Source organism: Lagopus leucura, unplaced genomic scaffold, assembly GCF_019238085.1.
Source record: "Lagopus leucura isolate 7727_CA_CO unplaced genomic scaffold, USGS_WTPT01 Super-Scaffold_739, whole genome shotgun sequence".
Lineage (NCBI taxonomy): Eukaryota > Metazoa > Chordata > Aves > Galliformes > Phasianidae > Lagopus > Lagopus leucura.
The window spans coordinates 13,553,910-13,571,518 of NW_024962255.1; the positions used below are offsets into that span (position 1 = coordinate 13,553,910).

Genomic DNA, 17,609 nt, shown 5'->3' on the forward strand with positions numbered 1-17,609 from the left:
TGCTATTGAGTCTAAACTTCAATAGAGACTGAACTCATTATTTTTGTTTTTATGTCTCTTTTGGCCACCATTTGCTAAGTACTGATATCCTTTATAAACTATGCCTTTCCATATTTTTTGAAGTAGTTACTTCTTCAGAACAGTCTTTAAGTCCATGGCTGCCTAATAAATGTTATATCTTCAGACAAATACAGCTGGGAGCATATTACAGCATTTCTTATTTAATAAATTACTTTTCTTAACACGATAAGGTTCACCTAGCAAGAACATATTCACTGGACAAAACACACTTTTCATGACCCTTGGTCGTCAGTTATAATTATTTGTCTGGTCCCAGTTGATTACAGTGTAAACAAAGGCTGATAAACCCACATTGGCTGCATGTATTTATTACATTATGGCACAGCTGCCAACTGTCTAACCGTTCTAATAAAAAACTATTTTCTAAGGTTTATGTTTTATTGCATGTATGACTCCCTTATTGGTTAGCATTTTGGAGTTGTGGAAAAGGTTATGAATTTAGAAACTGACTGCATTCATATCATTTTTAAAACTTAATGCTATTTTATTAAAGACATATGGGCCTCCAAAGTACACATATTAAATGTCATGTAAGAAAAGTAGCAGTTTAAATCATGGTCAAATTCATTTTTGACGTGACTCCTGAGGCTTCCCAAGATCTGAACTATTTCTTTGTAAATCTGGCAGTTTAACCACACTCATAAATCACTTTCAAAGCATATTATTTCTTAATTTTACTGCATTAGAGAGAATTTGGCCTACACAGTGAACTGTTTGTAACCGTTATGTGAACAAAAGTTGTATATTTAGTCTTACAGTGTGGGAAGGAAGAAAATCTTAACTTTCCAAATATGAATATACTTCTTATTTTAACCCAAATGATACATTTCCTAATGAAACTTGCCAGAGTAAGATATGCAGGATGGTTTGCTTTATTGACGTAACAGAAATCTCCATCTTCTTTTGCTTCAAGCTCATAAATTAGAAACACAATGGTAACTGTAAGTTAATCATTAAGCAAATAGCCCACAGGTTCTTTGATGAGAAAGAATGCCTAAGGTTTTCAAGCCCCACCAAGACTGAAGAGAAATAAATCATCTTTGAGACAGCACATAAAGTCTCATGTATTTACTAGGCACTTTGATATAATGCCATTTGATACACTAAAAATGAACCATACCTTAAATAAACTTAAAAATTAAATTCAAATAACTTAAGGACAGATTCACTGCCCGCTAAAGCCATACAAAACCCTGGCTCCAAAACAGATCACTCTCAGAACAGGATTCAAAGAAGTGCGTTTTTTGAAATGTGATTGAAACTTTATTTCTCAAAAAACTCCTAATAGCAGAGCTGATTACAATGTGTGTGTTTTCCTATGAATACTTTGTTCCTGTACTCCGTGAATAATAAGCTGGGACAACTTCTCATAGAAGCTTTATACTCTAATTTCTTCAAACAGGATGCTAGTCATTAGTCACACATGATTTCAAGCTTTTTTTCCCACATTCTGAACCTCTTATTTTCTCCTGAAATGGGGATGCATAACCAAAGTCAGCAGATCTTCCATGTTTTATGTCACTGAAATTATTTGCAAAAACAGCCAAACAATCTTCAGTCAAGGTTTTCAAGAAAGGCACAACACTGATCTGTAAAGTGGCAGGGGTGAAAATTTGAAGTTTAAAGAAATAAAAACTAAAGTTGGTGGAAGCACTTTAAGAGCTGTAAAAGATGTTTAGATCAATGTGAGCATATGCGTGCATTCCACATAGATCAGTAAAGATTTCAGGTGTGCAAGCTGAGTGCACAAAGACTGTTCTACTACTCCTAAAGTCATGTGAAAATCTGTTGCTTTGTACAAAACCAAGCAATGTTTTCAATGACCAGCCTCATTAGGATGAACTATAATTAACACTATGTTCTCCAACCAGACATGGAATAAAACTATTTTCCCTGTATTTCAACAACACAAAGTTAATATTAGCTTCAGCTAACGCCCAAGAACCAGAATCTATACGCTCAGTATGATTTTAAGGGAGCAGATGCAACTGTGCTACATCCTTTTTCTTTTACAGATGGAGCAGTTTTAAAAACACATGAAGCAAAAAAGTTAAGTATTTCTTACAAAATATACTTTTGGACTATATATTTCTGGTAAGAGTGACAAGAAGGAGAAATATCAGTCCTTCTCTGAAAACTTTTTTTAGTACTTTTATTAGTACTTTTTTTCTTGAAACAGCCCATAAACCAGCTATAGATTGATCATATTTTTACTCATTAATGAAGAGAGAGTGACTTCGAGTATTTGAGCTTTTAACAGATGACATCATTACAACCAGTCCTCTGTGCCTCTTGGATACATTTTGGCTGATGATATCAGTGTGAGGGAGGATTATTATTATAATGCTCTAGGGTTCTTAAACTGGCAATATTTTGCATTATACAGTAACTTTTTAGAGCAATAGGAAAGAAGAGATTCAGCCACCTTATGGTATCTAGGCCTGGCCTTCCTTGGTAACTCCAGAAAGGCTTGCTTCTTCCAGGCACTTGATCTACCATCCCAAGAGGCACCTGCTTCATACAACATGGCATTAGACTGGTATTTTTATTCCTGCCCATTATTTCCAAGGTGACTAGAAATATTAACCAATATCAGGTATATTTATCTTATTTTCCTTTTTGTTCCTGTTCTCTCTTTCCACCCATCTAATTTGACTATGTCAACACTAAAAACGCTATGTTAATCTCACAGCAGAATGCTAAATTTTGTGCTTGCACCACTTTGTATATGGCAAAGTCATGGTCCTTTATCCCTAGATCTTCAAACCTTAATGTGTAACATGATTTTTGTAAACTACAATTCCACTGATGTCAAAAGAAATTATGTATGATAAAATCCACTTCTGTGAAATTGGAGCCTATAGCATTATCAAAGACATCATTAAAAATGCCACTGAACAACCAAAAATGTTTTGCTAATGACAGACAAAAACAAATATTGGAGGAATAACTATTTGCAAAGAATGACACAAACTGTTTCTTAGTTTTTAATTTCTTAAGATGGAGTATAGGAACTTCACTACTACAAGAAATTAACTACATCATAGGAGAAAATTTCTTGAAAGAATTATATTAGTGAAGGTAGAAAAAAAGAAAAAAACGTGGCCATTCAAATCACACAGGGAGATTTATGGTTTTATGATTTTTGGTTATTGGTATTCTACATCACAACATCAAAGATCTAGTAAAATGTAACTACTTCCAAGTAACTACTTTCTCTTCAGCATCTACGTTCCTCAATAATCAAGTAGTAGGGAAGAAGAAAGTAAGAATGAGGTGAAACTTACAGCAGAGAAATAAGAGTACCATGAAACACAGAGAAATTACCTACAAACACTGGGAGAAACTTCCAGTAATAGAAATCCTTGGATTTATAAGAGGAAAAAGGACTACAGAAACAGAAGAGAATATAGAGAGGTAAAGACGAGAAGTCTTATAATGTATAATCTTTAATCAATAATATATATTTCTCGCAATTATTCTTTTCATGATATTGAATTGAACATGAGTGTTCAAGAAAACAAATATTATTGAAGCCCTATACACCTATCTTTTTGTTTTCCTTCTTCAAAACATCACCAACCTAGAACTATGGCAATGATAGATTCATTGATTTGAAAGAATGTTATAATTCTGAGAACATTACAAATAAAACTATTCAGAAGTTCACACTATTCAGCTTCATATCTGAAAACCACCTTTCTAAAACAAACAAACAAACAACAAGAACAGCAGCAGCAACAACAAAAAACCCTCAAACGCGGAATAAAAGCTCTACAGATGAGAATGCCTAATAACTTGGATAACATCACACTCAACTCGGTTTACATCATTATCATCCTGAGAGCATAGTGTCCCTTCCTAGAAGGCACGCTACCAGGATGATCATAAATTATTTTTGCTTTCATTTGCAGTGGCCCTTGTGACCATGTTTATCTCCAACAGTTGGTGACCTTTACTGGTCAGTAAAACAGCAAAGACAGCTTAACACCACAGCACAAGTACGCACTGTAGAATTTGCCATGAAAACCATTTCACATCTAATCGTACTCAAAACAAGAAAAAATATTGTCAGTGGGGCAGCTATTTCCAACTTTTGAACCAGACGCTTCACATTTGCTAAATTATAAGTAAAGTCCTCAGTAGTGCGTCACAGTTCCAGCCTAGCCTAGTTCTGTGACTAATGAGGCACAGGGACCCATAGACTCACACCCCAAGAAAGGGGGAAGACAGGGAGATGGGCCCAGGGAAAGAAAAACAGCAGCAACAAGCTAAGGAAGAAAACTAATTTACTAAATATGATATCAGAATGGAAGATAGCACAATGTAATACAATATAATTGGAATTGAAGCTAATAAATCAAATAAAATGAGAGAGAGAGTGTCCAAAACCAATGGCCTCACACTAATGCTGTAGGCAAGACAACTAGGGAGCATAGATGAGCAGAAAACAGCCTCGTGACTCCCAGTCAGTTTTATCTTTCCCTCTGAACGGAAAACAGAAATGGAATAATGAAGTCGCAGAAGGGATCTGTAGTTCACTCTTCTCTTTTGAGACCAGAACTGCAGCACTAACTCTTTAACTCCTAGTGAACTGCAGGATGTTATGATGGGAAATATAAATAACAAGGCATAAAGTCACAGCAGTAGTGATAGTTGGCTTCTGATTTTCTGTCTCAGAAATCTTTCTGTAACATCATACTACCTCTCAGGAAAAAAAAATATATATATATATATATATATATATAATTGGATCCTTATTTTGTGGCTAGGAATTAACATGTATTCTAACAATTACACTCAATTCAACTTCTATTTCAATGAGAATGACTCATCATCATGATTGAGAGCACAAGACACATACAGTGCCTCTAAGAAAAAAAGATTACCATCTATAGAAAGAAAAGAAGAGATGCAGGCCAGCCCAGAATTTGGCGCAAGCAATACTAAATCCTTTTTGTGGGAAAAAGGGGAATAAAGTGCAACATATGAACATCGCCTATCCCCAAAAATGCTATCATCTGATATTAAGACCCATTGCGCTAGATTTTTGAAAGAAGGAAACACAAAGGAGTGCAGTGCTGCTTGAATAATAGCAGCATTTCCATTTTCACAAAAACAAGCAAACAAACAAAAACTTACAGAAAAAATTTCTAGTCACATTGATCCATAGGGAATAGAAAACAAATCATGATTCTTGCCCTAATGTCTGATATCCTAATATTACATCCTGCTGAACAGCAATTTGTTAACTGGAATAAGTCAGTTGATTATAAGCCATATAGCAAAAGGAAGAGATATAAACCCCAGAGAAAAATAAGGTTAAAAAAAAATAAAAATTGAAAATTGCTCACCCTTTCTGATGATCAGTATCAGCTCAAGAGGAGTGCAATCTCTATCCACAGAGATAGCACTCCCTCAGCTGCTAACCCTTAAATGACGGCCAAGTTCCACACCTTCAGTTCACTCAGGTGCATTGCTTGCACCTGAGCTCCCTTGGTTAGCAACACCTTCTCACTTGGTGCCCAACCTTTAGTTCAAGCTGTGACCTGGCAATTCCATGGCAATAAGCCAAAAGCCAGAACACATGCTTGCAGAATCCAATAACTGAAATTTCCATAGTTCTGAACCCAAAAATCACAGTCTTAGAATGACTTGGGTTGGAATGAACTTTAAATATCATCTAGTTTCAAACCTCCTACCATGGGCAGAGTTGCCAATCACCAGATCAGGCTGCCCAGGGCCCCACTCTACCTGTTCTTGAACACCTTCAGGCATGGGGCATCCGTAACTTCTCTAGGCAGCCTGTGCCAGTGCCTCAACACCCTCTGAGTAAAGAATTTCTGCTTAATATCTAACTTAAAACTCCTTTTTTTAGGTTTAAGACCATTTCTCACTTGTTCTATCACTGTACAAAAAGTCAGTCTTCCTCCTGTTTATAAGTTCCCCTCAAGTACTGGAAGGTCACAAGGAGGTCTCCCCAGAGCCTTCTATTCTCCAGGCTGAATAAATCCAGCTCCCTTAGCCTTTCTTCATAGGAGAGGAGCTCCAGCCCTCTGAGAATCTTTGTGGTCTCCTCTGCCACTTCTCAGTTGTGCTGGGGACCCCCGGCCTGGATGCCTTACTCTAGATGGGGCCTCATACATGCAGGATATAGTTGGTCTTCTGGACTGCAAGCACACACCACTGGCTCACATCCATCTTTTTATTCACCAGGACCCCCAAGCCCTTCTCTGCAGGGCTGTTCTCAGTGAGTTCTCTCTGTCTGTACACATATTTGAGATTGCCCCAACTCAAGTGCAGCACTTTGCACTTAGTCTTGTTGAACCTCATTAGGTTCATGAGAGCCCATTTTTCAAGCGTGTCCAAATAGATGAGTGGTGTCACCCCAAGGTCTGTCTTGGGAGCTTTAACATCTTTATCAGTGACACAGACAGCGGGATCAAGTGCACTCTCAGCAAGTTTGTGGACAAACCCAAGCTGAGTAGAGAAGCTGATATGACAGGAGGAAGAGTTGCCATTCAAAGGGACCTGGATGAGCTTAGAAAATGAGCCTATGTTAACCTAATGAGTTTCAACAAGACCAAGTGCAATGTGTTGTAGCATTGTAATTGGGACAGGACAATCCCAAGTATGTATACAGTCTGGGAGAAGAACTCACTAAGAGCAGCCCTAACAAGAGGTACTTGGGGGTCATGGTGAATGAAGCATGACACTATATATATGTATATACATATATATATACACACACACTTAAATGTAAGTAGCTCCAAAAATAACATCCTCTCTTTATTTCCATGGAAATTGTAACAGATACAAAGAGCATAATAAGAATTTTTGAAAGAACAAATTTTCTGCTACGAAATATTTTTTTTTCAATAGTTTCCATGATTAGCTATACTTTTTCTCAAGTGATGAACAAGACCCTTCATGCTGTGCATGTAAAACCCTGCACCAGTGGAGGTGACCCACTGTCAATGTCGCCATTGTTGAAAAACACCTCACTTTACTAACTGTGCTAACACCCACTGTTTGGTCTTCAGAAACATTCAGTAAGCTTTTATGTCAAAGGGTGCCATTTTTTCTGCATGGATGAAGTCAATGACACACCTCCATGCTTCCATGTCAGACGCCATTTTGTCAGATTGCCCCTCTGCTGCCATCTGTCACATGCTAACAAAATGTAACAGAATACTGGTGAGAAGCTTCAACCTCTACTGCCATCTCGCCAATATTTGTCTCAGATGTCATGGGACAATACAACAAAATAGGAGGCATTAGTTTCAGAGCATGTATAAAACAGAGGTGGTAAGCAAACTGTCATGCTAGCTTCTTCAATTAAGCAGATGTGTTAAGGATGCACATTGCCTATTGCCATTCATCAGAGAACTTCCAGGTGCTTTAGAATCATTAGGTAACTCTTACAAAGGGATTACAACTGAAAGATAGGCACCTTTCAGGTGCAAAGTAGCAGCTGGTTAACTAGCACTCTGTGACTGTACATAATATTTTAGGGCAGAAGGTGGAGAAGAATGTCTTAGTAAATTCAGACTGCAGAGAAATCCATGGAGGCAGAATGTAATTACCTGAATTGGAACCAGGCCATAGCTCCAAGACTAACACACCTTCTACGTGAAAAGTGCATCAGGATCACTATTGGTTAAAAGGACACTGACTTAATGAAAATCATAAAATTTTTTTGAAGGAAATATTTTAGGAAAGAGATATCACCCTTTTCATACTGTATCTTCAATACAATGAGATACTGAAATGTAATCTGCATATTACCCTCCCAAAGAACTAAATACATATCGTTTTTTCAAGAAATATTGCCCTGAGAACAAACAATTGAGAAAAAGTCTTTCCTCCTTTTACCATAACACACCCATGACCCACCTATCTATTCTTCATTCATGACAGACAGAATTACAGCTGGTTAGGCAAAGAGAATACATTCTTTTACTGTTTCAATAGCTGTGTGCTTTCAGCTTAGTCCTCACATTTTCAACTCATTGCTTTTCTTAAACTTCACAGACTAAAGCTCTCTCTCTAATCTTGTGATCTGTCATATGCCAAGACACAAAATACAGAAGAAAAGAAAAATCTTTTCCCTTAAAATTTCTTAGCTTGCAGTCTTCAATGCTGTATGCATGGTGCTTACTCTTCAAACTCTTCCTAACTAAAATTTTCATCTTCAACTTTACTATCATAATTTTCTTCTACTCTCCTTTGGATATTGACCTCTGCTTTTATCTCCTTTCACTACTTTTTCCCAAGCTGGCTTTCTGAGCACTTTAACATTGTTGTCCTTATAAGCACTTGGAAGACAACTTTTTATCTGCTGGCCTTAGAAGACAGTTGCAGGTCCCATTACTAATTCCAGAGGCAAAAGTTCTCCCACATGATGCGCAAATTCAAAGACAGACTAAATTTATCATTAAGCTTCTTCACTAGGACAACATATTACCTAGCAAGCACTACTCTGATCTACTGCCGATCACACACAAAGACAGAAAGATCTATTTCTCCTACAGCCCTCCTTCCTATCTACATTTAATTTGATGTGTAACAGTAGGAAAAGGTGCTACCACATATCACTCATTACTGAATCATTTTATCCATAGACTTCACATCAGGCAAGATTCAATCCACTGTTACCCCACTTATTGCCCAGTAAGCTCCTGTACTGTAAGTGAATGTTTGTAAGTCCACATACATTTCTCTTCAACCTCATAGGTATCTCCTACAGACCTTCATCAGTCATTTGAAGAAATACCAGCTTTCCGTTTATTAGTCTAATATATAACTTTGCAGTTACACTCTTAAACCACTTATTCAGACTGTGCACAGTCGGAATTAGATTTCCCATTTCTTAAAATCTCATATCATAATTTTCCCTATAAGCACCATGAGACCTCACAAAGTATTTTTTCTCTCAGCTATCATATCCATATTTTGAGAACTCGTTTTTTGTTACTGTAAAAATTGAGGATAGTTTTACTGACTGTAAAAAGTCTTCTGAACAGAGTATTCTTGCATTTATGAATAGGACTGTTCAAATTCTGTTTCTGGACTCACGGTGTTAAGTTCTGAGTTCACATACATTTGGCAAACAGACAACCATTATGGACAGCTCCTTAAAATGCTTACGCTTTCCAAGTGCAAAATGGACAGCTCAGCATGTCAAAGAATAGCATCACAGTTACAGTGTCTTGAAGTCAATATTACTGCATCATAGTCTACCTTGGAATCTTAAACTCATGGTTTTCTTCTTTTTTACTACATGAAACTTTGACATAATGGACCATAAGGAGGTCTATTTTGTAGAAGCTATCTCAAAGAGGTACCTTACTATCTAGCAATTCACTGACAAAATGGGTCTTTACACTTTAAAAGTCCTTGGTTCTACATCAGCTTCAAATGCTTTAAGCACATAAGCCATGATTTCTACACAGTGATGGTAGGAGAATAAGAACTATGAGCTGACAAAGTCTTATCTGTCACCTTTTATTTAGTCTTTAAACGTAGCCCCCATTTTCTTAATTCAGATAGAGGTAAATAGCAGTCCATGAGACATGTTAGTAAAAAGGCCTGGTGTACATTTTAGGAAGAGACAGGATATACATTTAAGAAAATTATGACTTTTTAAAATAGTTATGGGCAAAAATCCCTGGAGCCCCTCTACAATTATCTGATTGTAATGGAATTTTTTTAAAAGCATCAGTCACTTTTATATTATAGAACTTCCTATGATCTTAAACAAAAGAAAACTGACAAACTAAAACCAGAACTATAGATTTTAGATTTCCTTAGTTCTTTAGCTGCACCATTAAATATTTAGTCTAACTATCATAATAAAACAAACATTCTCTATCCTCCAGATCACAGCATGAGCAAGAATCACATACTGTTAACGACACAAAAAACAGATATTAGACTTATCTTCTACTTAAGGGTCTTCATTTCATTCCTTGGAAAAAAGGAAGTACAAATGATTATAATTTGTGAAGAAAATAATACATCCGAGAGGAAAAAAAAAAAAATCAAAATACTTTCGTTGTACAGAATTTCCTTTATATTCACTGGACAAGATGTTCCTGGTAAAGATGCTATAAAACAAAACAATTTGGAAGTATACCCACATATTCCTGCTAATGATTTGGTCCTATGAAATTCAAGACTGCTATATCTGACCAAATATACACTGGTTGCTTTTGCCACTATAACTGACAAAAATCTTAACCTTGAAAATACAGTTTAAAAAAAAAAAAAATAAAATAAAGCTGTTGGGCAGAGGGATTGCAAAATACAGGGAAATATACACATTTTTTAAAAGCAAGTACTCTTACTCAGTACTAAGCAATAAATTTAAAGAGAACTAAAACAGTATGTAAGCACAGAAACACATTTTATATATAATGAATATACCCACATTTTATCATCTAGATTAAATGATCACAGATACAGACCTTTAAAAAAATGAAATTATGATCCCTTTGATACTTCATCACTTCATTTTGTTTATATATATCATATACAATATAAACATATGGCATCTTAAAATGGATTTTCAAATGATATTCTGTTTCACGTCTCAATTTTTGAGATTAAACATTTAGAAGCACAATTCTTATACAACCTATGAACTAAGGGAGAGTACAGTTTTAAATAATTATGTCAAAGAAATGACAACTGTACTCATAAGAGCAGGATGAATAATTAGAAAGCTGGGACATAATTAAGCAATTTTGACTGTCGTATTCTTAAGCTGTCATTCTGATGTGAAGAGCTGTCAAGCCCAGAAACACACTTCACACTGGACAGGCATCTTCCACTCTGATCTACACTTATGTCAGTGAAATGGGGTCATGGTCTGGTCATTAAATAAAGCTACCTCATCTGGCTCAATGCCTCTTCTCCAGCTAGGCTTACCAAATCTTTATTAAAATCAGACATGATACTATGTTCAATATTTTGACAAAAGAAAACACAAGCATCACAGAAAAATGAAGTTTAGCTCACTTACATAAAGAGATGGAACCGTGCATTGTAATATTAAACTGTTTTCTAATAAATGACTGCATCTTTCATTATGACTGCACCATAAGACAGCCATATCACAAACAGATGCATTTTAAACAAAGGATGAAAAGAAGCAAAGTGAAAGAATAGTGTTCTGTTACAAATATGAAAAAAAAAGAGGGAAAAATGAAACTCTAAAAATTTGTACAAAATACAAATATTTATGAGTGATGACTGGTGATTGCCACATACTTTTGCATTTCAGCAAAAGCGAGTTAGTCAGATGGAAATTTCTTGCTTTTATTCTCATTTTGTATATTTTTTTCTTCATGGGGTATTTTGCACTCTCACGTTTTTTGCGTCAAGAGTAAGATGTAAACAACTCCCCAGATTGCAGCCTCTTTAGATCATCAGTGTGCTTTTTATGCTGAATAAGCCATACCATCTCCTGCTTACCACAATGGAAAGAGGGACTTAGATTTAGTTTAGCTTTCTTTTTTTTTTTTTTTTCCCTCTAGAAAAAGTAAGTCTGATTGGTTCACTGTTGATATTACACAATTTCATATTACACTATTACATATTTCCATGTGGCATCCACTAATAACAAACGCTAATGATTCTAACTCCACTCCTGGCAAACACAGTCTGACATGGTAGATACTAACTTAGGAAGACAGAAAAAGATCTACTGAGGAAGCTTGTTAACAGCTGGCTCTTGCATCACTAGGTCAACACCTTATGTAGTTTGTTTCTGAAGACCAATGCAGAGTCTGCTGCAGTGTACTATCCTCTAGCTAGTTTCAGAAAGCTTGGGATATATTACCAGTATCTGTCCACTAAATTAGGCTGAAGCTGGTCAAAATTCTCAACAATTACATAACAGAGGGATCAGTGAACATGCTGATACACCAGATTAATTTCATAAGGAAACCTGAAGGCTGGAGAACAAAAATCATTATATATCCAATAGATAGCATATGATGGAAGTTGAAAGCACAGTTATTGTGCACATCATCTTTGCAACACAGGTGAATGCTGCTTCTCATTGTCTTTGAGTATAGCTATAAGCAACTGCATGCATACATATCAACATTTGAAAATATCTTTGCACAAAGGAAACTTTCAGTGTTCTCACAGAGTTTGCACACAGACATAAAGCATGAATATCCTAGGAAATGAGCATGAATTCAAAACAATTTTTAGATGTTTATAATATCTCAGATTGGGTTCTGCACCCAATTTAAATTTTGTTTTAAATTAGCCACTTCTGTAACATGTGTATAATTTCATATGATGAGGATAATTTGGTAGTGCCTTAAAAAGCATTATTTCATGTAATGAAAAGCATTTACAGTGATTTTACCATCAGCAATTTGTACCGAACCATTTATAAAGAAGGGGGGAAAAAATTTAATGAAACAACAATAACAATAAATTTGTGTCTTTGACAAGTTTGATGAAATAAATGTAGGTTTAATCACGACAGTGGGCAAATAATTCAAAACTATACAAAGGATTCATAAAAGTGCTATCCCTACTTTTGTGAGGTAATTTACTCTCAGCTGCTGACTTGGAAAGAGGTTTCATCCAGAAAAGGTCTTATACTATTGAACTGGTTAAAATTTAAACAGCAGACTCTTGAGTGAAAAATCTAATTGGCAATAAAGTTAAGAGAGTACTACATCTGATATAAAATAGGGATGGAAGAATTATAAAAGCACACAGCATACACATGCCATACTTAATACATTTCAACTCTTGCATTTTGCCAGATTCAGTAAAGATGGTTTGCTCTGAAGAAGATATCCACAACAGCTTAAACATGCACTATTTCCTTTAGCACACATATGATAGCTGAAGTAACTGAAGGCAGAAATAAAGAATGCTCAAAAGCTATGCTTGTATCTGAAGTATTAGCATTTTAATAGTTACCTACGAATCAATCTGAATTGATTTATTATGCACAGCAATTTTACTTGTGATAATGTATTTATCTAGTGACAGTATTATGCTACTGAACAGTGCGTTTCCACAACTACTATGTTATTATTCAGCATCACTGGAAATCTGCAATAAATTACTAATGGTACAAAACAGTACACAGACAACAGGTAGACCAAAAACTTGAGTGAAGTTTTAAGAAAGATCTACAAACTCAGTGTTGTTATCTTGTATTGATCAACAAAAACAAAAAGAGCTAAAGTGGAGAAATCACATTTACATTATTTGCCTCAGCAGTATGCACTGAGTTTATGAAGTGGTATCAAAAGCTCAGATTACTTAAACTTTTTCTGATGTCAGTGCTTATTAGCAGGACACCACATTAAGAAATATCATAGAAAATTAGAATCATCTGTTCCACTAACGGCTAATAAACACTGTAGGTGTGAGCCCTGCAACAGACATTTGTGCATAACACAGATGGCAGGGAAAAACTTGTCATAAAAACTGCATTCTTTTACAATAGCATATCATATCATTTTTACATATATTTAGACAAGACAAAAAAAAACACATTATTTTAAGCTCAGTGACACATATTGGATTTTGGAGCTGTATTAAAACAGTATTAATGAATAATATATTGTCTCCTTTTTCTTTTGCTTTCCTACCTTAGCATCCTTGGGTTTAACCACTTTCATGAATGCACCTCTAACCAGAGCTTCCTCTCTCTCCTTCCTGGTTACTTGCCGAGTATCAAGAAATTTCAGGTTTTTCAATTTGTGCAGAACAAAGTACCTGGCAGATAGCAACAAGCATAGAGTTAAAATTCAGTAATAAACAAAGATATACTCACAAATTAAATTATTACAACAGCAATAAATAGCAAAGAGTCTTTATTTCTTCTCTCTGTCCTCTCTCATGCCCTTTCCATGGAATGTAACATGTGAAAAGTTACTATACTTTGTCTGAAATTAAACTTTTTATAGGTTGCTCATAACAATTTAATAACATGTAGATCAAATAGGTCAGAATATTGTCACCTTGTACATGTATATAATCTAAAGATATTACTGAGGTATGAGGCATAGTCAGGAATAATATAAATTGGAAATTATTTTTAGATTGCTGGTTTAGACTTCTGAGTAATTTTAAGAATTCCATTCCATGTTGCAGGGAAAAAACTGATCTGAGGCACCAGAGTTTCCAGCAAACAATCATTTGCAAACACTTCTTCACATTTATATTACATTTTCCTAAAAACTAAATTATCAGCAACATCAGAGTCTCATGTGAATAGTAAATCAGGGGGAAATGTGATTTTTCTTCTTCCATACATTCTGAAATACACTCCTTCGTCTTGACAGGAGTGTGTGTCAGCGTTCTCTTAGCATCAAACAAAAATTTGTCAAAAGAAGACGTGGAGAGTTTTTCCAAGAGTCTACTCTCCAGAACTAAGTTTTGCCACATTTGGAAGCAGAATTTCAATTTGGTCCTGCCAGGAAACAAGGTGATCATAAGGCACGGACTGAATGTGGAAGCACTCACGGAGAGACCATTTTTCAAAAAATATTCTCACAATTCAAAGTTTCCATTAGTATTCATCAGTATCCTATATATCCTTTTTACTCAAAGCGCAGCAAAATTTTAGTTGCAAAAAGTACCATCAATTCCTTGTATGGAGAGGCAGAGAACACAGTAGATCAGAAACAAAGTAAGACACATGACTATAGCAAATCAAAATACCAAACCACCTCACATACATGTTATTTACATTTAGTCAATCAAATGTGAAGCAGCCATTGCAAAGTGAGGAAGTGCCCAGCTTCCTGAATGGGGGGTAAAAAAGTGCTTGATAATGTCCTCCATGCCTAGCTGCTTTTCATAAACATCTAGTCAGTCAGAAGGTCTGTGAAAAAAAGAAAGTCATCTGGCAGTGGAAAGAAGAAATTGTAGCAGAAAACCATGCATAAAACAGTATTTTGAAACAGAACTTCTCTAAAAAAGAAATTCTTTTAAAAGGTAAGAGTTATCTTATAATTCCGTCCTCAAGGCCAGATGGGCACTTGAAAAAGACTGTAAGTCTCTTCACCTACAACCAAGGAAAATGTAATGCTGTAAAGAAATCATTCAGCCAAATACAACTTTCTTTTAAAGCAATAGCCTCATAAAATTGTTAATGAGTGAACTGAAAATGCTCAGTGCTGAAAAGCTCAGACCATTTAAATGAGAATCCTGACTATAGAATCATAGAATAGAATAATAGAGTAATTAAGGTTGAAAAAGATGTTTAAAATCATCTAGTCCAACTTTTCACACATCCTCCATCCGGATCATGGGGGGTTTATTCTGCTCCCCATCCCAGACTTTCAGTTCAGGAGATAGATTACCCTGAGGATAGCTGGTCTGACTATCAAAAATAGATGTAAAGAAAGCACGGAGACTTCAGCCTTCTTTTTGTCCTCAGTGATCATGCTTCTCCACATCTAGGAAAGGATAGAGGTTCTCCTCAGCCCTCCTCTTACTATTAACATATTTATTAACGAAATTTTTGTTGTTTTTTACTAAGTTGCCAGGATGAGTTTACGCTTTTGCCTTTCTAATATTCTGCCTGCATATCCTAGCAACTTCTCTGTACTCTCTCTGAGTTGCCCATTCTTCCTTAGGAGGTAAGCTCTTTCTCTCCCAGAGTCTCAGCAAAAGTTCTCTGTTCATCCATGCTGGACTTCTTCCCCTCCAGCTCACCTTACAACACATGGGGACAGTTCCTACTGCACCTTTAAGACTTCCTTCTCAAGGAACATCCAGCCTTCCTGGACCTCCTTAACTTTCAGGGCAGACTCCCAAGGGATTCTTCCATTGCCTGAATAGTTCAAAGTGGGGCCTCCAGAGGTCCTTGGCTGCACTTCCACTGACCTCCCTCCTGACTTCACCAAGAACAGAGAGTGGTCGCTCTACTTAAGACACATGATAGTATAAGAAGAATATGGAGGAGAATCACCTTGAAAACACATCATGTTCTGAGGCCATTTCTTAAGCAATACTACTGATCAGTAGAGACAGGCACATTCACATGCTCCTCCCAGCTCTCCTGCCTGCCCTTCCAGTCCTCTCTGGCATTTTGCTAGCCCTTATCTTTCAGTAGAGGAAAATCTACCCATCTTGTGTTACTGGCAGAAAAGCTCTGATGACAACAGATTCTTTGAGATGAAGACATGTACAGAAGGAAACAATATGTCAGGATGGAAGAAGAGTGAAGCTAAAAACGAATAAAGACACCCACTAAGTGTAGGGTGAGAAAAGATGAATATTCAGGTGAAGAAAACATCAGTACTGGAAAATCAGCAAATGTTTAATGATGGAATGAAATATGCCACTGAAAAGCAGGCTGTAACAAAAATGACAACAGACTAAGACAGCACTGTCATCTTTGCTGACTTTGGATCACAGCCCTAATGTCAGTCTCTCAATCATTTTAAAAGAGCTTAAAATTATAATAGCATTCCTCAATACAAATGTATTTCTGTATTTTTAAGTGCATCCTGACTGCATTTCAAAACCAGAATTAGCACCAGTACTTGCTAATTCCAAAAACAACACAAAAAAACCCACCCACATAAACTAAGCAACAAACTACATGACAAGCCAGAGTTGTTTGTTTGTTTTTTTTTAATTTAAATTTAGTACAAATATTAAAGGACAATATTGAGGTTAAGTCATTTATACCAAGAGTAAAACAAAGATATGTCAGTGACTGATCCTTTTTAAAAATGATTTGAAACACAATTCCACTTATTCAGATTTCTCTTACTAAATAAGGCATAAAAGTAATCTGAATTACGTGGAAAGGTTAGGGCAGGTTTTCCTTAAATGGCTGAAGAAAATTGTTGGATTTCTTGGTTATATTTTAGCTAGAAATATGAAGATGTAGTTTAATCTAAATGCAACAAAAGTTTGCCATAAAAGTAGAGAAAAGGATTACCAAATTCCTGGAATGAACACTTTACAATATCAATTCAACCCTTGTAAATTTAATCCAGGGTTATTTGTTGCACAAAATCTCTTTACTGTGATGTATGACTTAGTTACTAAGGTTATCACAGCAGTATCCTAAAGTTGCATAGTACATAAAACATTTCAGTTAACAATGCAGGGAGGTTAACTCCCACAGATAACCTACTATCAGAGGGTTAGACCAGATGACATGCCTCTGTCAGCTTTCAGGAGCTATTGATGGTTCAATCAGTCTGTTTTGAAGGTAAAGTACAACAAAAGGGCACTAAACTTATTCAAACTGTCAACAGGGACTATCTGGAATGTTGCTTGCAGGTAAGTAATTTTGGGTGTTTTAAGAGTATTATCAAACACTGATGGCTGCAGAAAAAGACAGCTACTAATAACACAGAATGCAGCCATCATAAAATACTTTATGGCATGTACTAGGATCCATAAATTTCATGACACATTGCACCTGTTTTGGACTGTAAAATCACTAGTTAAGAGAATGCTGTTTAATGAGGAAAGATCCATCTACTTTTTATATTCTAAGTTTAGGAAGATTTATT

General features: G+C 35.9%; 1 protein-coding gene across 2 annotated transcripts in view; it reads right to left on the reverse strand.

Annotated features, from left to right (window-relative positions):
- The window catches only part of LRMDA (leucine rich melanocyte differentiation associated), a 673,100-nt gene that overhangs the window by 291,725 nt on the left and 363,766 nt on the right, over nucleotides 1-17,609 (reverse strand). For both annotated transcript variants that reach the window (XM_042862914.1, XM_042862912.1), the window contains exon 5: nucleotides 13,716-13,842. In XM_042862914.1, coding sequence (XP_042718848.1) covers nucleotides 13,716-13,842 — 127 coding nt within the window. The remainder of the gene's footprint in view (nucleotides 1-13,715; nucleotides 13,843-17,609) is intronic.